This window comes from Euphorbia lathyris, chromosome 10 (genome assembly GCF_963576675.1).
Source record: "Euphorbia lathyris chromosome 10, ddEupLath1.1, whole genome shotgun sequence".
Lineage (NCBI taxonomy): Eukaryota > Viridiplantae > Streptophyta > Magnoliopsida > Malpighiales > Euphorbiaceae > Euphorbia > Euphorbia lathyris.
The window spans coordinates 40,668,643-40,692,768 of record NC_088919.1 but is presented as its reverse complement, the minus strand read 5'-3'; the positions used below and the strand labels follow the sequence as shown (position 1 = coordinate 40,692,768).

General features: G+C 38.0%; 3 protein-coding genes across 5 annotated transcripts; 1 reads left to right on the top strand and 2 right to left on the bottom strand.

The window, feature by feature from the left end:
• The first annotated feature begins 38 nt into the window (after positions 1–38).
• On the top strand, positions 39–7,876 carry LOC136208974 (molybdopterin synthase catalytic subunit). Of its 3 annotated transcripts, none has more exons than XM_066000291.1 (3): positions 39–287; positions 1,112–1,721; positions 6,810–7,876. In XM_066000291.1, the coding sequence occupies exon 3, from the start codon at positions 6,930–6,932 to the stop codon at positions 7,506–7,508; it is 579 nt and encodes a 192-aa protein (XP_065856363.1). In that variant the 5' UTR covers positions 39–287; positions 1,112–1,721; positions 6,810–6,929; the 3' UTR covers positions 7,509–7,876. The 3 variants fall into 3 exon arrangements, with proteins under 3 accessions (XP_065856363.1, XP_065856364.1, XP_065856362.1); XM_066000292.1 differs by having other exon boundaries at positions 39–310; XM_066000290.1 differs by lacking the exon at positions 1,112–1,721.
• Positions 2,092–4,338, bottom strand: LOC136208094 (uncharacterized). The gene has a single exon (XM_065998928.1). It carries the CDS (start codon positions 4,336–4,338, stop codon positions 2,902–2,904), a length of 1,437 nt encoding a protein of 478 aa, XP_065855000.1. The 3' UTR covers positions 2,092–2,901.
• Positions 7,877–20,402: 12,526 nt separating the features above from the next.
• On the bottom strand, positions 20,403–21,730 carry LOC136208093 (B3 domain-containing transcription factor VRN1-like). The gene is made up of 5 exons (XM_065998927.1): positions 21,693–21,730; positions 21,095–21,522; positions 20,804–21,006; positions 20,494–20,724; positions 20,403–20,444 (listed from the first exon to the last, which is right to left on the bottom strand). Exons 1-5 carry the CDS (start codon positions 21,728–21,730, stop codon positions 20,403–20,405), a joined length of 942 nt encoding a protein of 313 aa, XP_065854999.1.
• Between the last annotated feature and the right edge of the window lie 2,396 nt (positions 21,731–24,126).

The following is a 24,126-nucleotide window of genomic DNA, read 5'->3' as shown; positions in this document are numbered from 1 at the left end:
GTAGAGTTAATGTTTAAAAATGGGTACCAATTTAGACCTCAACTTGATTTGGTAACTTATAGAAACAAAGGCAGAGAAATCCCTCAGACCCAATCCCCAATTTCCTCCCTGCTTCACGCCTTCACTTAACCAAATTTCGTTTATGCTTCACGCCTTCACACAGAGGAATCCGTCACTCCGTCGCCGGCCAGGACAAGTTCTTCGTGTCTAGTAGAACCAATTTCAACAATCAACTTTAGAGAAATTCTAATAATTTCGCTTCCCAATTTCAACTTTCAAGGTATCAGGTATGCAAACGCTATCCGTAAAGGTATTTTCAATTTCTAATTTATTAATTTGTTAATTTGTTGATCATAATGGTTGTTACCATGGCTAATTTCAATTGCCAATTGCTATTTTCAATTTTTGTTGCTTCCTTTTAGACTCTATTTGCTCCCTGTAACTCTATAAACTATTTTCAATTGCCAATATGGATAAATTGAAAAAGATGCAACTCTGCAAACTATTTTAAATTGAAAATAATCAATTGCTTCCTGTAACTCTGTAAACTATTTTCGATTTTTGTCATTTATCACAATTTTAGGCTAATAATGGCTTGTCATTTTGTGTTGAATTTCATCACTTTTAATTTGAAACTTGAGACTGATTTCTTCAAGAATTAAGTGATTGAGAAAAAATAATTGTTAGATTTGGACCACTTTTTGTTTGTATGAGGTAAATTACATCTGCTTACTTCTATGATACTTGTTCTTAAGCAATTTATCCGTAATACAAACAAAAAGGTAGTTTGTTGTAGGAATTATCCCATATAACATACTAGGAATTATAATAGCTCAGAGAAGTCTTGCAACTTCTATACGTTTTGGAACTAAGTTGGCATATTTAGTTTTATTTTTCTCATTCATCAAGCTAGTACTTCGGTTTGGGTCTGAACTTTATGTGTTGTTAGGATTTAGAATCAAAATCTGAATTTGCATTCTTATTTGGGATAAACTTCTAATTTCTACATAGTATTAGAACTTATGTATTAGAATAGGAATATCCCAAGTTGATGATTAGAAATTAATAAGAAACTTGATCTATCTAAGGAAGTCGAATCTCTATTTCCTAGGCCGATTCTTGCTTATTTCCCTCGAAAGATGAAGAAAGGTCAAACAGACATTTAAATTTGATTGATATTGCGCAAGAGATGATCAGAGGCGTACAAAACCGATGTTCAAAATACCTGCTCCAAATATTACCTAATTTAGTGTCAGATGTCATCATCTGACATGCTTGATCAAGGTCGGATCTAAGGGAATTGGAAGGGAGCTCGAGCACTCCCTGTGAATCGTGGATCCGTCACCAGTAAATGTATTATTATGTTATTTTGTTTTGTTTCTATGTAATTTGGCATGGTTTGATATTGAGATTAAAAAAACAACAATTAAAGTTGGTTTAAGTTGATTTGAGTGATAAGAATAAAGTTGTTAAGTTAGAGTTCTGGAACTTACATTTGTTATAGTAAAAGTTTAATTGGAAAGAAAGTCGTTAAAAAGATGTGAAACAACATCCAACGAATTAATAGAATCTATCTAGTTAATAATAATTGATAAAAAAGTTGTTAGATCTGCTGCTCCTTTACCTTGCATATTTCTGGACCTACCATCGCTTCTAAACACAGCTCAGATGGACGGCAACGTCATATTCAATGCTATAATACCCTCTCCACTCCTTAATAGGTTGGTTTTCTACTCTCTGACTATAAGCTTATTTTTATTATTGTAAATGCATTGAGAGACAGATACAATAGAGATCGAGAATCCATCAGTTTTTTTGTAAAAATCTCCTAACCTAAGGGCTGAATAGGATATAATTTTCATTCTTGTTTGTTTTCCGTTCTGTTTTCGACTCTTGTTTGTAGACCTTTGAATCAGAAAAATGAAATTCTCCTAATCTAAATCTCTGAATATGTCAGGATTAGAATTTCTGACTGTAGAGATTAGAGAAGAAATAGGGTTTAAGGAAGCAGAAGAATAGAAAATAAGGTAGAACAGAGAATTAGGGAAGAAGAAGAGAGAAAGAAGGAAGGAAGATAAACTTCATTGATAATTTTCTGATAATGCCGTACATAACAAAAGGATGACCCTATATAGGAATAACCACTGCTGATGTGGCAGCAGTTACAAATCCCTACAGCTGGAATAGTACAGCTTTTACAGCTGTAAAACCATTCTAAAATAACAACTATTTGAGCAATCAAACACTAATTAACAAGATAATTAACAACCTAAATAATACCTAAAGTACTCCCCTTAATTACTCTAATAATCGTGACAATACCCCCTCCTTAAGAACATTCTTGTCCCCAAGAATGTAGAAAGTTTGGAGACCAGTCCTTCCAAGTGACATCGAGGATTCGACACACCAACAAAGGCAGGATTTCCATAACAACCATGATGATTTGTTATAAATCTTCTTCCCATAGGAGAGCCATATAATGATCTGTGAGATGAGAAAGAGCCCAAAACAAGTAGTATGAAACCCAAGCAAAGGAACGTGTTTGTCTCCATTGGTCGTTATGCATCTCTTGCACGTTTTACTACAGCAGTGACTTGAAGAGCCAGACTTCCCTGCCAAAATCTTTGCCCCTTGACAACAGACGCTAGCAACAATAGGAGGAAGATCATCTTCTTGACTCAGAATTGGCATGTCACTGCAACATGAATTTGCTGAAGACAGAAATCCAGCTGCATGTTTAAAAAGTCTAGCTTCTTGCACCTGTTTTAACATTTGTTCCTTGATAGCAAGCTTTCCCCTTTCCTCTTGGCTTACACTTATACCACTATCTTCTTGTCTCCGAACTTCTGCAACCCTCGTAATAAATTCTCCAAAATATGATGGGAGAGATGTAAAAACTACTTAGAACAAGTTGGAGATGTCTTTCACGTCTCCTAACTTTAAGAGAAGAGGACCCTCATCCACTAAATACTTTGCAACACTAGCCCAACTCTCATGTCCGCAGCTCATGGTATTAAGCAGCCCCGACTCAACGTGAGGTCTTGATATAAGCATAAGTCCTCTGTGTTGCATAGTTGCCTCATCAACTTTATGCATAGCTTGCCAAAAAAGTTGTACAAGAACACAATGTGGAGGGTACTTGAACCGTGCAACATTCAAAGTCAATGTCATGTCTCTTCCAGCATGGTAACCACTAATAGGTGAAAAATGACTCAATCCTGTTTGTTTTAATGTCCCTCCGTGATAAAATGACAACAAATGACAGTCATCAGATGTAGAACATTTAAGGACATGTTGACAGAAATCATCAATAGTGCTCTGATCTGTTGGGAATGCTCCAGCACAGTGAGTTAAACAAACAAGCTTCCCAATGGTGATACCTAAGTAAGTCCTATCCATTGAAGAGCCATTAAGTGCAACGAGCAAGGCAACGATATAATCAAGACTCCATATGTATTGGAGATACAACGGATCAGCAAAAGGTTCCCGAAGAGCATTTCCAACACTCCTCATTGTCATGTCAAAAACCCAATAAGGAAGCATTGCACCATTCCATCGTCGACGCAGCTCAACTTTTAGGAGTGCACAACCTCCACTACCTTCACCATAATCAACGCCCAAAAGGGTATATGCAAGCACACCACCACTAATCACTTGATTCTCAAAGTGCATGGCCAGCTCTCTACATTTTTTAGAAAGCTCAGCTCCTAATCTTGCATTTATGATCTTGGAAGTCAAACCAACAAAATAAGGGTCTTTATCCCCTAACTCCATTAGTGCTTGATGTATTTCCCTGTGAAAAGAAACTTCAATAAAGATATAGTGTTGAAGTATGAACCATGGAATCACTAAGATGCTAACGGCTCCTGAGACCTCATCCATTAGCTTCACCAATGGAATTGCTCCCCCCTTTAAGCCATTCTTGTCCCCAAGAATGTAACAATTAACTGGGATGTCACATAATCCAGACTTGGAATGTAAAATTGATTGTGCATAGATGCATGAAGAATCCATATGTGAACTCTTCTGAGATGGGTCCAAGTTGGTCTTCCTTTTGATGTCCTTAGGATCTCTTGTATTGATAGACCCGGTAAGAGGTGGATGGTTAGGGTCCCTTCGTTGCAACTGCTGCATTTGTAGCTGTTGTTGCGGCTCTCTTGTCTTAATTTGTTGGGGCTGAAACTCATACCTCCCAATCACAATAGCACCCTTTACACGGGATGGAATAGCTTGATTTCTTTTGCGATACTTCTCTGTTGGCAGACGTCGATTTTTTTCATGAATAACACCATTTATTGCTGAATTCATGCCAGAAACAGTTGAGGAATATGTAGTCATTGGATTTCTAAGGATTTGGTTAGGTTTCAGATTGTTTGGGGTGTTTTGGGACCAAGGTGAAGTGATGATTGGTGATATGAAACTGGGGTGAGGTTCTAGGTTGTTTGGGGTCTTTTGGGTTGAGGTTTTGTGGTAGGAATGGTTAGTTTGGGGCCATTGCTTTGGAACCAGGGGAGATATGAATGTAGGATTGGGCTTAGGAGCCTCACTCACATCCTTGAGATGAATGTTCTGAAACGTAGCAGGCTTATAGAAATCTATGGTTTGATATAATCTTGATTCATATCGGTTTTTAGGTTTCCACTGGTTAATGAAATAAGAGTCAGTAAGATTGTCAAACTGACCTATAGTAGTGTGCTCCACTATTTCCACTGGTTAATGGTTGACGACGTTCTTCAACAAAATTTGGAGAAACAATAAGATGCCATCACAATGGAGGAAAAGTACCTTAATCCCTTTGTATAAGAACAAAGGCGATGTCCAAGATTGTGCCAACTATCGGGGAATCAAATTAATGAGTCACACTATGAAACTTTGGGAGCGAGTGATTGAACAAAGGCTAAGGAGGACGGTGAAGATCTCGGAAAACCAGTTTGGCTTTATGCCGGGAAGATCAACTATGGAAGCCATCCATCTAATGAGACAATTAATGGAGCACTATCGAAATAAGAAGAAAGACTTGCATATGGTTTTCATTGACTTGGAGAAAGCATATGATAAGGTACCAAGGGAAGTACTTTGGTGGGCCTTGATAAGGAAAGGCATTTCGCGGAAATATATTGACATCATAAAGGACATGTATGAGGGAGTATGCACGAGTGTACGTACTAGTGTTGGGAAGATTGAAGAGTTTCCTATTACGATTGGAGTGCATCAAGGTTCCGCACTAAGCCCATTTCTTTTTGCCATCGTTATGGATGAACTAACAAGTTCACTTCAAGATGGTATACCATGGTGCATGCTGTTTGCAGATGATATTGTGTTGGTTGAGGAGACGAAAGAAGGAGTGGAGATGAAGTTGGAACTATGGAGGCAAACTCTAGAATCTAGAGGCTTTAAGTTGAGTCGAAGTAAGACAGAATATTTGGAGTGTAAGTTTAGCGGCCGTAGGAGTAGGGAGGCAGGGACAATCATCCTAGATGGGAGAGTTGTTCAGGCCTCGGATTGCTTCCGGTATTTAGGATCTATTATCCAAACGGATGGAGAAGTAGATGGAGATGTTGCTCATAGGATTAAAGCTGGTTGGTCGAAGTGGAAGAGTGCTACGGGTTTCCTTTGTGATCCCGGCATGCCTAATAGATTGAAGGGAAAATTCTACCGGACGGCAATTAGACCAGCATTGTTATATGGTACGGAGTGTTGGGCAGTGAAACACTGCCACATCCATAAGATGTCGGTGGCGGAGATGCGTATGTTGAGATGGATGTGTGGTCACACGAGAAAGGACCGGGTGCGTAATGAAATAATTAGGACAAAAGTAGGGGTCACATCTATTGAGAATAAAATGAGAGAATCAAACAGTTGGGGTGCATCTGTTTTATCTTGCAAATAGGAATCTGCCAGCTCCAATTTCCTCTCAGGAATTTCATCAAACAGTTGGGGGGCAACTGAAGAAGGATCTGTAACTCTTCGAAATTCTCGAATCGATTGAACCAAGTTTGATAATGATTTGCAGACTTGTTCATCTTTCTCTTGTTGCTTCTTGCGAAGCAGTTCCCATTGTTCATCAAACCGTTGTTGCCGCTCGTGAAACTCCAAGCGGTAACGTTCTATTTGATGTTCAAAGTCTTCCATGGGCGGAGGAAAGCTTTCTCTGATACCAATGTCAGGATTAGAATTTCTGACTGTAGAGATTAGAGAAGAAATAGGGTTTAAGGAAGCAGAAGAATAGAAAATAAGGTAGAACAGAGAATTAGGGAAGAAGAAGAGAGAAAGAAGGAAGGAAGATAAACTTCATTGATAATTTTCTGATAATGCCGTACATAACAAAAGGATGACCCTATATAGGAATAACCACTGCTGATGTGGCAGCAGTTACAAATCCCTACAGCTGGAATAGTACAGCTTTTACAGCTGTAAAACCATTCTAAAATAACAACTATTTGAGCAATCAAACACTAATTAACAAGATAATTAACAACCTAAATAATACCTAAAGTACTCCCCTTAATTACTCTAATAATCGTGACAGAATAATGTTGGTTTTATCTTCTATTCTCTATTGATTGTTTTTGCTATCTGTTTTGTTTCATAGCTATTGATTGGTTTGCTATCTGTCTTCAATTTTTCTAATTTCTTTCTATTGGATGAACTATGCCATTGATATTATTCACATTAGGCATTTGTAGGTAAAAAAGGATCCCCCTTTTATTCCATAAGAATCAAGTATCCAATTAGATCCGTGGAAACATTTATATGAATGTTTTTTTCTTTTTGAAACATATCATGATATAGGTATGTTTTTTGGACAGATTAACAATCGCAAATATACAAAATTGTGGTGTATAGCATAGTATCTGCCCTAAGTAAAGGCAGTCACAGAGGACTATTTAAACATAACTCAAGTTTGTGAGGAAGGTATCTGAACAAAGATGGCGGATGAAGAAAAATCTCTGGTTGAAATCTTAGAGGAAAATAACCCTATTGATCTTGCTCGATTCATAAACTATGTTAGTGCTCCACAGGCAGGTGCAGTAGCAACATTTTCAGGCACTACGAGAGACACGTTTGAGGGTAAGACAGTGATAGAGCTAAGATACGAAGCATATATACCAATGGCAATACGTGAGCTCAAATCCATATGCTCTTCTGCTAGATTATCTTGGAACATTCACTCAATTGCTGTTGCACACCGCCTAGGCTGCGTACCAGTTGGAGAAACTAGCGTATTCGTGGCAGTTTCAGCTGTTCACCGGGGAGATGCTCTTGATGCTTGTAAATTTCTTATTGATGAGCTGAAGGCATCTGTACCAATATGGAAAAAAGAGGTTTATTCTAATGGAGAAGTTTGGAAGGAGAATACAGAATTTCTGGAGAGGAGGGAAGAGATAGGGAAGACATCATCAAGAACAGTTGAAGTTGAGAGACATGGTAAAAAGGGCTGCTGTGGAGCTAAGGTCAAAGTGAGTGAAGTAGCTGCAATTACCAAAGAAACTGAGCAAGAGAATTGAATGAATGCAGAATTTGCTCTATAGTAATCTTCAATAGAATTTCCATTATAATTTTTGGGAATAAGGACAGATGAAATTAATCACCCATCAACCTTCATCCACAACGCAAATCTGTGGTTTAGAAGTTTGCAAACTCGGGTTTGTGGATTTGTGATTTGTGATTTTTTAATCTATTGGTTTAAAAAATACAAATAAATACTTGTGATTTAGTTAATTTGTAACTATACAAACCATACACCTAAGTTTGTGTGTGTACGGATGGTTGTAAGAAAAGTCTTTTAGTGAGAGAGGCTCTATTTTCTCTCCATTAGTGTCCTTCAAGGTGGGTTTCTTACGGTTCAGGTGTACTCCGTCAGTTTTTTCCGATCTCTCTTTTTTTCATTTTCGTCTTTTCAGATTTAGAATTTTATAATTTGGATGTCGATTTTCATGGTGCGGGCAGATCTAACAACCTTAATACGGGGGAAGGTCTAAGGATTTTAAAGACTTGAAGAACAACTCCGGGCATGACTAGGTATGTCGAAGTCTGGAATGTAGTAGATTGGAGGAAATTGAAAGGGAAAGAGGAAAATACAGACCCTAACCTCATCAACAACAATAATCATGTTTTCATTTTTCCAGCTTCTTTATTACCACCGCTCCGCTTTTGGCCGTTTCCATCCAATCTTTCGTTAAAATGTAATTTTAATATTAAATGTTTTGTCTAACATTTCAATCTAGGAATGACCTTGGCTAGTTTTGAGCGTGCAGTGGTTTATTTTCAAAGGTCAGGATCAAGAGGCTCTTTATCGATTCAAAGATCTGATATAGATCTTTGTTAGTTTATTTTCGATACTATTAAGTGTTTTTTTTTATAGACGGTCAGCGAACTGTATAGCTATTTTTATTGTTCGTGTTCGACTCTCATTCTGACCATCATTTTGTGTGGGTGGTCACTCCCATCCTTTCATTAACGATTAACGATGTACTTTTCTTTGCTTTTTATTGAACGGGGTTATGTTAGAATAAAAAAGAGACCAAGCCCAAAAGATTTTAAACTATGTTCACAAATCGATAAAACCGCCAACATTTTCTTATTTTTTACTTCTTACTTTACCCTTTTAAGTGTATATATTGCTGATGAAATGATTTTACAGTAAAATCCAGATGAGATGCATATAATAAGGATTTACACATGGTACATTTAGTAAAACCTGAAGGGGTTTTCATTCTTTACTTTTGATAACAAACCAAATTATTCTTGAATAAAGAATAAGGGAAAATTAATAGAAATAATGGCAAACCATTATTCCTTCTAAAAGAGATATTTATACATGATTAATGTGGCATTAATGATAATTAATGCAGGGGAGAATATGCAAATAATGAGGAAAAAGAAGGAGTTTCTAGCACTATGCCACGCCACGTGGACCATGGCGAGATACGCCCAATGAGAGCAAGTAGCAGAGACCCGCCATATCTCTCAAGGAGAGCGTACATATGCCTTGACGGATCAAAGAATATTATCCCAAGGACCAAAAGGATATTCACCTTGAGAACGCCGCAAGAAGAACCAGATGGCGGATCTCCACGGTTCAGCTCAGTGAGATCCGCTGGCGAACCTATGAGGCGAATCTCCTCTTTCACCTGATTCATCACAGTAACGGCTAACCGCCAACTCGGCTATAAAGATCATTAAATGAATCATTAATAGTTTTAAACCACCAGGTTAAGAGTAACTTGTAACCGCCATTAAATGAGCATTAATGGAGACTTTCTAGTTACCTAGAGGTTACGAATTCCCCAACTATATATAGCCTACATCCCTAGGCTATCAAGGTACACACATTCACTTATTCCTTGTCAATTCAGTTTGCTCTCTTGATCTTCCTTACTGACTTTGGCATCGGAGTGTCCCCGGCCGATCCCAACGGCGCCTCACAGGGACGTGCTCTGATCAAGGATTTTTCCCCGTGTTATCAATTGGTGCGGTGATCGTGGATCTCTAACAAACAGAAGATCACAAAATCTTGATTGTATAGAGTTTCACAAAGAACAAAACAATGGAGTCAACAGAATAGAAATCACAATCTCCAACTTTGGCTCAATCAGTACAACAAATCTATCCAAAGATACGGTTCTCCATATATTGGTGGGAAAGAGTTTTCTACATTAAATCTGGAATTTTATGATGAAAAAGATAAGTTTCCTCCCATTTCTTATTCCATTTTTTATTAATGAAAATTGAGATCCCTCACTCTTATAAAGTGCTATGAATATAGTTACATGTTATTATGATAAATCTAATAAATTGTAAAAGGTGAAGTCATAGACGCAAATCTTTCATTAAACCTTGCATGCTTACTATGCCCTCATATTCTTATGCATGACAAGTGTAATATGATATTATCATTGAACCAGTACAAACGCATGTATAAGACCCGTGATCTTGGGATTTACAAAAGGAAAAATCATCCATTCAATGTGATTTTGTCATTTGATATTAAAATATCATAAAATTGCTCATGTAATTGCAAAGGATTTAGATCTAGTCGGTCTTTTGGGTGAACATGCATATAACTATTAGAAGAAATTGCAAAAAATCATATTTGGTTTTCCTTGTACAATTCACCATCTATATATGGCTTTTCTCCTATTTAGTACTTTTAATGTCAAAAATTCATATTTTTGAATATTGTTTTGTCAAACGGTTATTTCATTCCCTTTTTTACAAGGATGTTTATTCATATAAAAACTGTTTATCTGACATTATTAGAATTTCTTTTACCGACGTAAGAGAATTGAACATATTAAATCAATTTGTGATCATCATGTAACTGTCCCTAACTATTAAGGCCATTATGAGTTGATGAATTGCCAAATTGGATAAACAAAACTTTCATGTCTTGAGCTAACTACAAAACTGTGCAAATGTCAGTTTCGAATGAGAAGCATCGTAAAACATCTTCGCCACGAAGACAGGGCTCTTCTCGCAGAGGTAGGTCACCTCCCTCTCCAATACGCTGACGTAGTAAGAGGCCTATTGATACACCCCGGAGTACCGGCCCACCACCATCATCCTCCCGACCAGGAGACATTGGTCATGTCCCCGTAGGAAACCAAGGAGGTCATGACCGATTACATATAGGCGGTTCAGGCGGCGGTGGATCAGCTGCAGAAGCATTGGCCAAAAATACAACATGTAAAAGCTTACAGGAGGATCTGATCCGGAGAAAACCCCGCAATATGGCGAATCTAATTGAACGATGCAAAGCATTCAGGGAGGTAGATGACATACGCCGCGAATCGTTATCTCCATCACATAAAACCAAAGGCGAATCTAACAATCGAGATCGTGAGAAAGACAAAAATCGGGGTTCTTCCTCCATAAACAGGACTTTAGTACAAGTAATATAAATATTCCAGTGGTCAAATTTGAGGGGGTACCCAATCTAAGATTATTACCACCCTTTGGTTGGCCACCACACTGAAGCTTGCTGGGAGCTGGCAAACTAGATAGCTTTGTCCAGAATAACAAATAACAAGATGACAAGCAGAAGACAGATCCCAAAAATAAATTCAAAAGTGTCATTAATGTCATGGCGGATGGACCAGGGTATCAGCCACCCGTGGAAAAAGCAAAAAATATCCGCTCTAGATAAAGCATCCCTCCATTGCTCCTTTTGCAGAAACAGGTCCAGTAATCTCTCCACATACAGATGCGTTGACAATTGAAGGATGGAAGATGAAATGAGGCGGGTAATGGTAGACACGGGCAGTTCTTGCAATATCATCACCATAGGTACATTCTCACCAACAAAGGAGGAGTAATGATTAGCGGGAACCAAAAGACGGTTCAAGAGACCTACTCAGCGTCACTATCAATTCGCCCACAATCTAAAGAGGACGAATGTGAGAAATATAAACTTGTCACTACAGCTTTGGGCGACACAGAAACGCTCCTTATTGCTGGTGGAAAGCGGGTACGAATCGCCAAAGGATTAAACATCATTGAGTCTGAAAGCCTATTTGCATAGGAGAATGAGATCCGTACAGGAATAAGCCCAGATATGATCACTCATAAGTTAAACATCATTAAGGATGTGGTTCTAGTTGCTCAGAAAAGACGGAACCATGGGCCTAAAATCAGTATTTTTACATATTCTTATATGTGCATTAAACTGTTATAGTATCCTATATTTTATAATTTATTCTTTCTCGCCATACTTCTTATATTCACTTGCCTAGCTTTTAGTGCTGATATACGTCCGGTGGCTGGCGAATCATAAGTTCCACAGGTGGATCAATTACCTCAAAGATAGGACAATTGATCCCATCACGGGCGGATCCCCTTTCCATAAAGGTAAGAAGCACAGACCCTCAGGAGCTTTCAAATAAGCTCAACTCTCTCCTCAAAGACAGGAAAAGGATTGACCACCATCAAAAGCGGGTTAAAATCGTCTCAAACATGAGATCATTACACCCTCAACTTTCTCCTCAAAGATAGGAGAACACTCTCATGGGCGGATCCATCTTTAGATGATCACCATTCGGTCGGACACCATTCGGTCGGACACCATTCGGTCGGACACCATAAACGAGTTAAAACATTCCTTGGACGCAAGGACTTTACACTCTTTCACTCCCTTCCCAAAGAAGGGTTCACAAGTCCTACGGGCGGATCGCTTCACCTCAAAGATAGGTAGCAAGTTAATCCCCTGGGCAGCTTTACTTCCTCTAGAAGGAATAGAACAGCTTCTAAACCTTCACAAAGGTTCACACATTGGGGTACGGCTGGCCACCTACCCTAAACAATCGGAGAAATCGTAAACCAGATTCTAGAAAATTACTTGCTAAAAGATATAATGCATTAGTAAAAATAGTTCTGGAAAGCAAAGGGATTCATCTCCAAATAATGAAGCCTCGTCTTCATCTCCAAGTAATGAAGCCTCGTCTTCATCTCCAAGTAATGAAGCCTCGTCTTCATCTCCAAGTAATGAAGCCTCGTCTTCATCCAATTCATAAAGCCTCGTCTTTATCCAATTAATGAAGTCTCGTTTTCATCAAATTAATGAATCCGCATCTTCATCATAGAAATAACAAAGTCTCGCCTTCACAAAATGCACAAAGGTCCCTAAATGGCTGATCATTCTTACTGATCCCTAAGGGCGGGTCATTCTCCTCAATATGGCAGAACTGAAGAAAAGAAGTCCCTAAGGCGAATCATAATCCTATGCGGTAGGAACAAATGGCCCCATCTAGGGCGGGTCCACTTTCCTCCAAGATAGAAAAATAAAACACGGCGGATCAAGCCCTGATCACCGCCAGGATTAAAACATTTCTCAGACGTGAGATCTTTACATCCTTCAAAACTCCTCTCAAAAAGAGGAGTTTTCTACACCTATGGCAGATTGATCCACCTCAAAGAGAGGAAGCAGATCAAACGCTTACGGTAGCTTGATTCCCTCAAAAGGAATACCAAGCACACAAACCTTCACCAAGGTTCAAGCCTTCACAAAGGTTTTCATACAAGGGTATGGCTGGCCACCTACTCTAAGTTGCCTTGTACAGATCACTCAAAGATAGGTAGCAAGTTGATCATCAAGACTAAGCCATATGAGATCCACGGGCGGATCTCTAAGGCGAATCTCCTTATAAACGGTCAGAGTTCACAGACAACGTAAAAATCTCCATATATTGGATCCTAGGGAAAGAAATCCATGAAGCTTATCATAAGCTTCTAGGGATATGGTTGGCCACCTACCTCGAGACATAACAAGTTTGAAACCTTCGGAAAATTCATAACAAGATTGACACCTTCGGAAAATTCATGACAAGTTTGAACACTTAAAAGATCAATAGCATGGAATACGATTAGACAGCCCTAAAGAGCTTTTTATACCTTTAGGGGGGGCTTCTGATAACAAACCAAATTATTCTTGAATAAAGAATAAGGGAAAATTAATAGAAATAATGGCAAACCATTATTCCTTCTAAAAGAGATATTTATACATGATTAATGTGGCATTAATGATAATTAATGCAGGGGAGAATATGCAAATAATGAGGAAAAAGAAGGAGTTTCTAGCACTATGCCACGCCACGTGGACCATGGCGAGATACGCCCAATGAGAGCAAGTAGCAGAGACCCGCCATATCTCTCAAGGAGAGCGTACATATGCCTTGACGGATCAAAGAATATTATCCCAAGGAGCAAAAAGGGATATTCACCTTGAGAACGCCGCAAGAAGAACCAGATGGCGGATCTCCACGGTTCAGCTCAGTAAGATCCGCTGGCGAACCTATGAGGCGAATCTCCTCTTTCACCTGATTCATCACAGTAACGGCTAACCGCCAACTCGGCCATAAAGATCATTAAATGAATCATTAATAGTCTTAAACCACCAGGTTAAGAGTAACTTGTAACCGCCATTAAATGAGCATTAATGGAGACTTTCTAGTTACCTAGAGGTTACGAATTCCCCAACTATATATAGCCTACATCCCTAGGCTATCAAGGTACACACATTCACTTATTCCTTGTCAATTCAGTTTGCTCTCTTGATCTTCCTTACTGACTTTGGCATCGGAGTGTCCCCGACCGATCCCAACGGCGCCTCACAGGGACGTGCTCTGATCAAGGATTTTTCCCCGTGTTATCAACTTTAGACAATTACAATGAAATTTACTGATAGTTACATTGAATTAAATGGGTTAAATTACACTCATAGCACCTGAATTTAGCATTTATTTTTATTATGACCCCTGAATGTTAAAATTGAATACTATGGTCTTTGAATTTTGTATTTCACTAATACGCTTACCATTTTTACTGTTGACTAAGTTAAAATGATCGATGACGATCTCAAAATAGAAAAGTAAAAGAATCAAAGTTGTCTAAAATCATATTTCCTATGGAGTTATTATTTTTTATTTTTTCAAATCGCCATTTTCGGTGTTTTCTCTCTATAAACAACTACTTTCTCTCTTAACAAAACAACATCTAAATGACATTAAAATCAAAAAGTTCAATAACTAAAGTTGATTAGAATATAATTTCTTTCAACTATGTATATGAAGAGTTGCCTTGCTATTAGAGTGATCATCTTGATCAATGGAAAAAAAAAATATTATGTTAGGAAAGTGTAAAGTTCATAAGCTATTATGTTAATAAAGTGCAAAGTTTAGGAGGCATAATGTCATACTTTGAAGTTCATTTGCCATAATAAAAATAAAAACTCTACAGATGAAGGGTTACCTCTAACGGATCTTGGAGAAACTGGATTTGACCGAATATCCGAGTAAAAAGATTCAAAATTGAACCGAACTGTTGACTTTTTTCAAAGAATTGGACCGAACTGGACTATTGTCAAAAAAATTGGACCGAACTAGACCGAAATTATCCAGAACTAGACCGATAATCGAATTGGATTATACTGGACCGAACTGAATTGAAAGAACTAAAGATTTATCATATTAAATTTATATTTTATATGAGGTATTATTTTTTCCTATTTAGTGAAGCGTTATATTTCCTATTTTTATTTAAGGTAGGTTGTATTTCCTATTCTTATTTAAGGTATGTTATATTTCCTATTATGTTAGAATTATTAGGACGATGATTTGTTAGGCCAACTGTACTAGTCTTGTCCCGTTTTCTATTTAAGAGAATCAACTGGACTAATTGATTATGCAATTGGTTAATGAATTTTTTTCTTCTATATTCTTGTCTCTATTCTCTCTATTCTCATTCTTTTTTGTTCCTATTCTAAAATCCTCGTTCATGAAATCTAATTGTTTGCAATTTCAATTCTAGGCATTGTTTCTCCTACTATTTCTATTGGTTGTTGGTTAAATCCTAAAATTTGTGTACATATGACAATCAAAATAGATCAATTAATTTGGTAGTGTTTGACTTTAGTCAAATTTTGATTTCTGTAATTGAGTTTTAACTCGTTAGAATCTGATCAAGTTTTTTCTGCTATTGTACTTTAATTTATTGTTCTTTAATTTGTTGTTGTTTAGCTAAAGTTATGCATTTCTTAAGATTTGCGCGTGTTAAGATATTAAAATTGTTAATCTTGAAACTAAGTTACCCTTTTGTTCTTTAGCAATTCGGTTCACCAATTACTTTATTTAGGTTGAAATTAATATTTAGTATTGTAAACACATGTTATTTATTTTTTATTAAGAATTTTATATATTTATTATCTTATAAATTATGTTTTTAATTTATTTTTGGTAAAACTATAGGTATTTTATTATTTAACTCGTCAAATATTGGACCGGAACCGAATCCCCGAATCTCCGAATTGGACTGGACCGAAATTTTTCAATCCAATCCTGGAGATTCGTTTTTAGGAATCCCCGAAGTTCAATCCAAAATGTAAGCCCTGTTTTGCTGTTATATATCACAGGGCATAAATTGAAGAATGTAAGCCCTGTTTCGTGACTAGTAACTAACAATCGGCTAAAACATCTGTACCCTTTCATGTGTGAATTTCTGGATGCTGGAGTAGGATACTATAATGACGCCTTAGTGTATTGCAGTTCTAGCATCTATTAGACAAGTTGCTATGAATTTATCATAATTTCTTAGGCAATTTGGCATCTAATGTGAAACCAATTATTGGACTTATAGCTATCACATGAACATTAGACTTTATCAGAAATTACTAGTTTATGTGTTTGACCTTGTTGACGAAGGCCAACTCATAAAAGGTAAATTTTGGTCTTAATAAGAGGCTGATGAGATCTTGTTACGAATAAAATTGATATATACTTTAGACATCACTAAAGAAAGTGTATAGGCACATTATATACTGATACTGCACAAGGCTTAACAATATAAGTAAAATATCTTTTATGTAATTCTATGAATTGGCTTTTGAATCATGATTGCATTTCATTAGAAAACTTGAATAGTTTTCTTTGCAAAAAGAATAGTTAATAATAATGCATGAAAAAACAAGACTCTAGTTTGCTTAAATAATAAGTGTTTCTCTTATTTGATTTGCTATTATTTTTATTTTTTTTTAGGTTTTCAGTTCAAAGTTAATATTTATGGACACATTGATATTTTGTAATTATCTTAACATATTAAGATGAATTTGATGTAATTTTTTTGACACACTATGGCTATAACTAGCTAGTGCATTTTATAAGTTGTTAAATGCTTTTTATGATTGGTTGTACAATTTCAAATTTTATGCTAATTAATGACGAATTTTGTTTTATTATTATTGTTTAATTTATAAACTTTTTTTATTATAATTTTGTTAAGATATCATATTTTGTTAGAAATATCAATTTAATTTAATCAAAATCAATTAATGAATATAATCTCATTAATATATATTTTTATATTTTATGGGAATTTTATTTTTATAAAATGACTTGTATGTTTTGTGGCGATTTTTATACATAGTTACACATTTTTATTGTGGCGAATTTATAATATTCCCTATAAAATATAGATCAATTATGGGGAAATTTTCGACACAATGTAACTCATCAGTGGCGAAACATATATTCCACATAACATATATATCAATTGTGATGAATATTTCGTCACACAATGTCACTTATTAGTGGCGAAATAGTTATTTCTCATAATATATATATCAATTATATGTCAAATATTTCGTCACACATTGTCACTTATTAGTGGCGATATATTATGTTCCCCACAAAATTTGAGTTTTTAGAGGCGAATTTGTTTCCCACAAAACTAAATATTAAACCGAATGAAATACTTAGGGTGTTGTTAAACCCAGCCCCAAATTCCCAGCCCTAGCCCCGTGAAAGGATGAAAATGCACTTTCATAGGTTTTGGGAAGGAAAAAGCTATATTTTTTTGCTCTCTCGACACTCGGGCGTGTGGCTATCACGCCCGACCTCATGGTTGGGCGTGATAACCACACGCCCACGTGTCGAAAGGGCAAAAAAAATAGTCCGCTATTGAATTAAACCCGTAAATACTTGTTACGTAAAAAAAAAATTAGTCCGCTGTTGAATTAAACCCGTAAAAAAATTAGTCCACTATTGAATTAAACTCGTAAATACCTTTATTAACACAATAAAAATTTAACAAAATAAAGATTTAGTTAAATTAAACCCCAAATTAATTTAAACATTTAATTAAAATGTAAATATAATTTCTGTTTTGAAAAAAAATTCAAAAACCCCTCGAGCGTATGAACATCACGCCCGAACCATAGGTCGGGCGTATGAACATGACGCCCGACCTACGGTTCCGGCGCATGAATATCACACCCGACCTATGGTCCGGGCGTGATATTGATACGCCGGAACCGTAGGTCGGGAATGATGTTCATACGCCCGACTGGGATTCCGGCGTTTTTTAAAAATCACCTACAGATTCCATTTTTAAGCTTAAATCAAAAAACAAAAACGGTAAATCTTATCATTTTCGTTTTCCCTTTACGGTTGTTGTTACGTTCCATGTTTTGGTTCACAAATTAGTCTGGATTTGATCAAAGAGTGTGTAGGGTGTTTGAGAGGTTTTGTGTTTTTTCAAATTTTGGATAAGGGTAGTTCGGTCTTTTTACGGGACTAGGGGTGGGAATTCATGGCTGGGTTTAGTAATCCACAATATCAGTGGGGAAACAAAATGAGATGAGTGGGGATATATATTTCGCCACAATATGATATCCAATTGTGGCGAAAGTGCAATTCGCCATAAGTACCTACTGTGGCGCCTATAGGATGGCGAACCGAGGACGAACTCTAAGTTCGCCACTAAAGGCTTTAGTGGCGAAAAGATAGCATTTGGTGGCGAAATATTTCCCTACAAAATGAACGATTTCTTGTAGTGAACAACCAATTCATTTATACTTCTTAAAAAAACGATAAAAACAAATCTCACGTTTTTCCATTAAAAAATTAATTGAAAAATGATGACTACTGCCTACCACTAGAAATAAATAAAGGGTTAATTTTAAATAAAATCTCTTGGTTTCATATTTTTAACAGATTGGTATTTATATTTGGCAAAATTTTGATTTTTTCAAATTTAACCGATAACGACCTCAAAATGAAAATTTTAAAGAATTAAACTTGTTTAGTATCATTTTTACTATGGAATCATATTTTTTATATTTCAAAATCATCATTTTTGGAGTTTTCCAACTAAACATTATCTTTCTTTCTCCTAAAAAAACAACACCTAAATGACTTCAAACTTAAAATGTTCAAGAATTAATATTGCTTAAAATATCGTTTAATTCTTGAAAATTTTCATTTTCAGGTCGTTATATCGGTCAAATTTAAAAAAATGAAAATTTATCAACGACAAATACCAACCTACAAAAGATATAAAACCATATGGTTTTACTTGAAATTAACCCATAAATAAATAAAAACACTTAATGTGTATATAAATACAATTATCTACCAATTAATCTTCACCTTATTTGAAGAAGAAGAAAATGGGGATTGAAGTAGAATTGATTTCAAAAGAATTAATCAAACCATCTTCTCCAACACCTCATCATCTCTCCAAACTCCAATTCTCATTTCTTGATCAATTTCAATATCCAGTTTCGCCTCCTTTCAGTTTCTTCTATCATAAATCCAACTTACTCACCAATGTAGAAAGATGCACCTTGTTGAAGAGATCATTATCAAAAGCTTTAACCATATTCTACCCTCTCGCCGGCCGCATTAGCAACTACTCTCCGCTGATTGCAACGACGAAGGCGCTCTCTTCATTGAGGCAAAAGCTAATTGTCAACTCTCCCATATTCTCCAAAACCGAAACCAATATCATAACCACCCATATAAGTTCTGTCCTCTGCAACCTCACAGAGGTATATATCAATATGGATCTGTGTGTCAGATTACTTACTTCAACTGTGGCGGATTAGCTCTTTCAGTCGCCATGCCACATATGCTTGGAGATGGTTTATCGGGGTTAATATTTTTAAAAAATTGGGCCGCGATTGCCCGAGGGGATACGCTTAGTGAACTTCCTCCCATCGGTTCAGCTTCCATCTTTCCGCCAATTGAACCTTAAGGAAAACTATATTACTAAATCGTTTGTGTTTGATGGTTTTACCTTATCATATCTTAAAGATAAATATAGCGGCGATGGTGAGAAGTTGTCGCGAATGCAGGCTTTATCTGTTTTCTTATTGAGTCGGATGACTGCCACGATTTCTCAGGCGAAAGAATCTGGTAAAAAGAACAGGATGTTGGTGGTTAATGCAATAAACTTGCGGCCATTCGTGGATCCGCCAATTTCAAAGCAGTCATTTGGGAATTTCGTATGGATGGGAGCAGCACTGATTGATAATCCTAATCCTGCGGGTATGGCTAAAGAAGATGAATATTGTTATGAAATTGGAAGGAGAATAAAAGATTCCATTAAAAGTGTGAATGTTGACACAGTAAAGAAACTTCAGAGTGATGATGATCAGTGGAATTTTTTGAAGGAAACATTTGCACAAGTTGCAAAAGGAGGCGTGGATAAGTACGGAATAAGTAGTTTGTGCAATTTTCCCATATATGAAATTGATTTTGGTTGGGGAAACCCCGGATGGGTAGTGATGACTGCGACAATTCTCGACAATGTTTTTATTACTTTCATGGACACGAAAGAAGGGAAATGCATAGAGGCATGGATCACGATGACGGACGAAGATATGGCTAAATTCGAGACCGATAACCAGCTTCTCTCGCATATTTCTTCCACTCTAAATGGGAACAAAAACTAAGCAAGATTTAACATTTGTTATTTAGTATATTTGCATTGTTTGTTTTTGGTTTGCTGTTTACTAGATTGAAAAATAATCAAAATCCATAAACTTGTTGTAGTACCAAATGAAGGAATAATTAAAGAAAGGAGCTGTATTCAACTTAATAAGATGAATGGCACAAAAAAATTCTCTGAAATCAGTCATTTGCACAACACAAGACTCTACCTTTTGGCTGGGACTATAATGGCACACTAAAAAAAGAAAATAAAGGATATAACTACAAGTACCCGAAATATGGTTACTTTCATAGCATCCTTCATATTAATCAGCTCAAACACACAGACATCTCCTTCCTCCAATCTGTTCCCCCATAAAAATTCGGTCCACCCCTTGGACAATTTAGCTTTCCCATTCTCAGAAACACACCTGACCGGCCACTTTTTTCCTTTAGAAACCTCAAGTGTGATGATTTCTGAGAATGACGACAAATATTTCCGAGCAAAGATTGTAGGGATGTGCTGCAAGAAAAGAACCAGGAATCTATTGAGATCATAAAGCAAAATTGAGAGCATTAAATCATCCAGTTAAAGTTCTCACCAGAAGGAATCCCCTATATACATAAGAAGGTCGCAAGATGACCTTGAAAAAGGGATTATCAGGCTTGTACATTTCAGCAACACGAATTGCTCCCTCTTTTTCTTCTTTTGTCACACTTCTCCATCTCCTTGTACAAGTTTCTGAAGCAATTCTCGGACAAGATACTTTGTCGAATCTCTGTCTGGTTTTTTGCTTAGGTTCATCTACATCTTGAATATACTAGCAGATTAAGTGAAACATGTACAAATGAAGAAAAAGAAACAAAAGACCATGTGAGATTGTAGAGCTTACTAGAATCAGTTCTCTGTTTTCTTCTTCTGGTTACCGGTCCTGCTTCTCCTAATATAGGCAAAACAACTTCACAAGGAGGAGTTGTAAGCTCGCTCTCATTGAATTGCACTTGGTTATCAAGACATGGTTTTTGCAAACTCCCGGATGAATGACATGGATAGCTTACCTCGCTAACTCTCAAATCAAATACACGGACATAAAAGTTCGACTCCCCTTCATATTCGAAAACAAGGAGATGTCCAGCACGAATAGAGTAGTAGTCTACAAATTCATGCCAACCATTATGAAACCATAACTTGCCGTCAATATTTTCGAGTTCCACTGCCCATTTACGGCCATTGGGTCCGGTAAGTGTAGCAGCAGAAGAGAGTTCTTTCCTGATGCGGACATCCGAACTGGCCACACTGATCGCGCGGACTCTAGCGGGTCTTCAAGAATCAAGCTCACAGAGGATGCACCTGGAAGGGCGGATCCCCAAGACATGCGAGCAAGGCGGATCTAGGAGTACGCCAGAAGGCGTATCCACATATGAGCATGGGCGGATTGCCAAGATTACTTCCTCAGGAAGTCGACCAACAGACAGTCTGACATTCCGTACCTGCGCCGTCGTACTCCTTGTCTGAGCAGACTATCCATTTTGCCCTTTGTCTTATGCCTTTTTGTAACCCTAATAAGGGTAGCGTCGGTCATTAGAGGATGTATTTATACCCTCATTTTGTAAGAATGGAACAACTTTTTGATCAATCAAATATCATTTCTCTTTGAGAATTAAGGTTTATACCTTGTTATCGGGATTCACTCCTTCAAGTTAAGCTTGAGAAGAACATCTTTGTTGGTTTACGACTAAAACCTCCATTTATCGCTTTCAATCCGTATCAGTTGGTATCAGAGCCAATCGTTTCCTGACCCGAAACTTCTTTTGGCAATGGTTCAACCCCGACAACCGCAAGATTCCATGGAAACCAGTGACCGGAGGTATGAGGAGCTAAGGGAGCACCTCGCGGAACAGATTCAGGCCAGCCATGAGCGGCAGAGACAGACCGATCAAAAGTTCCTGGAGTTAACCACCTCTCTGGAAAACTTCAAACTGGAGGTTCGGTCCTTAATCCAATCCGCAGCAGGAGGATCAACTCAGAGAAAGGAAGGAGCCCTTGAACAACCACGTCTACAAATGGGTCCTAGGGATCCTGAGGTAAGAAGGCCTGACTTTGTCCTTGTGCATAACGCTGATAGCGATAGTGATGATTTTGAGGATATTGGGGATAATGGTGCCTTTAGAAATATGAGGAGTGTTGGCCCGAATGATAACAGACGTGTGGGTATGGCTAGGGCAGAACCAGATCTAGGAAACTTTGACAGGGATGATGCCTTTAAGTTAAAAATAGACTTACCGTCTTTTGGTGGTGAACTGGATATAGAGGGGTTCTTAGATTGGTTATCGAAAGTTGAGCGCTTCTTTGAATATGCTGGGATTCCTGATGAGGGGAAAGTAAGGCTGGTGGCGTATCGCCTGAAGGGTGGCGCATCAGTTTGGTGGGATCAGATGAGGGAAGAAAGAAGAAGAGGGGGCTGAGATCCGATTAGATCTTGGCTACGAATGAAGGCGATGTTGAGGGAGCGGTTCTTACCGCCGGACTATGAGCAGTATATCTACAGCTCTTACAGAGGATGCTCTCAAGGTGCCCGAAGTGTCCATGAGTATACCTCATAATTCTTAAGGCTATCGGCTAGGGCCAACTTGTCTGAAACTGAAAGCCAAAAGACCTCTAGGTACCTAGAAGGGTTGAGATACAACATCCAGGATCGTATTGGCACACAGATGGTGGTTCGAGTGCAAGATGCCAGGAATTTGGCCCTGAGATCCACCGCTACCGAGTATACGCCTGGAGGAAGGGATAACGTGAAGTCTTATGACAAAGGCAAGCAAGTGGCGAGTGCCAGTGGAGTCAGGGTTAACAGTGTGGGAAGAGGATCTATTGGAGATACTAGGCCATACAAGGAGGTACCTACACCACCTAAGAGCAACAATCCATATGCGAGGCCCGCGCCTTTTAAATGTTTCAGGTGCAATGAACCAGGCCATAGATCCAACGAGTGTCCTAGGAGGAAGAGTGCTAACATGGTGGAAAGATGTGAAGAAGACTATGAAGAAGGGGATGAAGTATATTGTGAACCCTTGGGAGAGGATGATGATGAGGCGGATGAAGGGAGATACGCCATTCATGTGGTTAGACGCTTATTAGTCTCCAGCCGACTAGAGGGCGATCAGAGGCATCAACTATTCCGGACTCGTTGCCTTGTGAACAAAGGGTGATGCAACGTAATTATTGATAGTGGTAGTCAGGAGAACATTGTGAGTAGCAGCGCCGTTCGGAAGTTTGGATTGCTGGCGGAGGCACATCCTGACCCCTACAGGGTTGGATGGATCAAGGATGTGGGTGAACTCAGAGTAAGCCAGAGATGTAAGGTACCTATTGAAATCGGCGAATATAAGGATGAAGTCTGTTGTGACGTGGTCGATATGGATGCCTGCCACCTACTATTGGGCAGACCCTGGCAGTTTGATAATGACGCCATCCACGTCGGAAGAAGGAATACTTACAGATTTATAAAGGATGGGGTGAAGTTCGTACTCACACCCATGATGAGGGAATCAAAGGCCGATGAGAAGTCCACCTTGGTAGTCTGTCCCACACATAAGTCATTCATCAACGAATGCGAAGAGAGTCAGATGGTATATGTGGTCATGATAAAGGCGAATCACGAATCAGCACAAAGGAGCAAGAAGGAAATGCCAAATGAAGTGATCCGCCTACTTGGCGAGTATCAAGATCTGTTCCCGGAAGAGCTACCCAGTGGGTTACCACCTTTGAGGGACATCCAACATCATATCGATCTTGTGCCTGGGGCTAGCTTACCAAGCCTCCCACACTATCGAGTGAGTCCGAAGGAGAACGACATCATGAGACAGAAAGTGGAGGAACTCATCGAGATGGGATACGTTAGGGAGAGTATGAGTCCTTGCGCCGTTC

Coding starts and splice junctions, on each gene's coding strand:
- LOC136208974 (XM_066000290.1), top strand. CDS start 6,930: ATGGCGGATGAAGAAAAATCTCTGGTTGAAATCTTAGAGGAAAATAAC.
- LOC136208094 (XM_065998928.1), bottom strand. CDS start 4,338: ATGACTACATATTCCTCAACTGTTTCTGGCATGAATTCAGCAATAAAT.
- LOC136208093 (XM_065998927.1), bottom strand. CDS start 21,730: ATGGATAGTCTGCTCAGACAAGGAGTACGACGGCGCAG. Junction 20,725..20,803: donor TATATAGGGGATTCCTTCTG/GTGAGAACTTTA, acceptor CTTTTCTTGCAG/CACATCCCTACAATCTTTGC. Junction 20,445..20,493: donor TGAAAGTAACCATATTTCGG/GTACTTGTAGTT, acceptor GTGCCATTATAG/TCCCAGCCAAAAGGTAGAGT.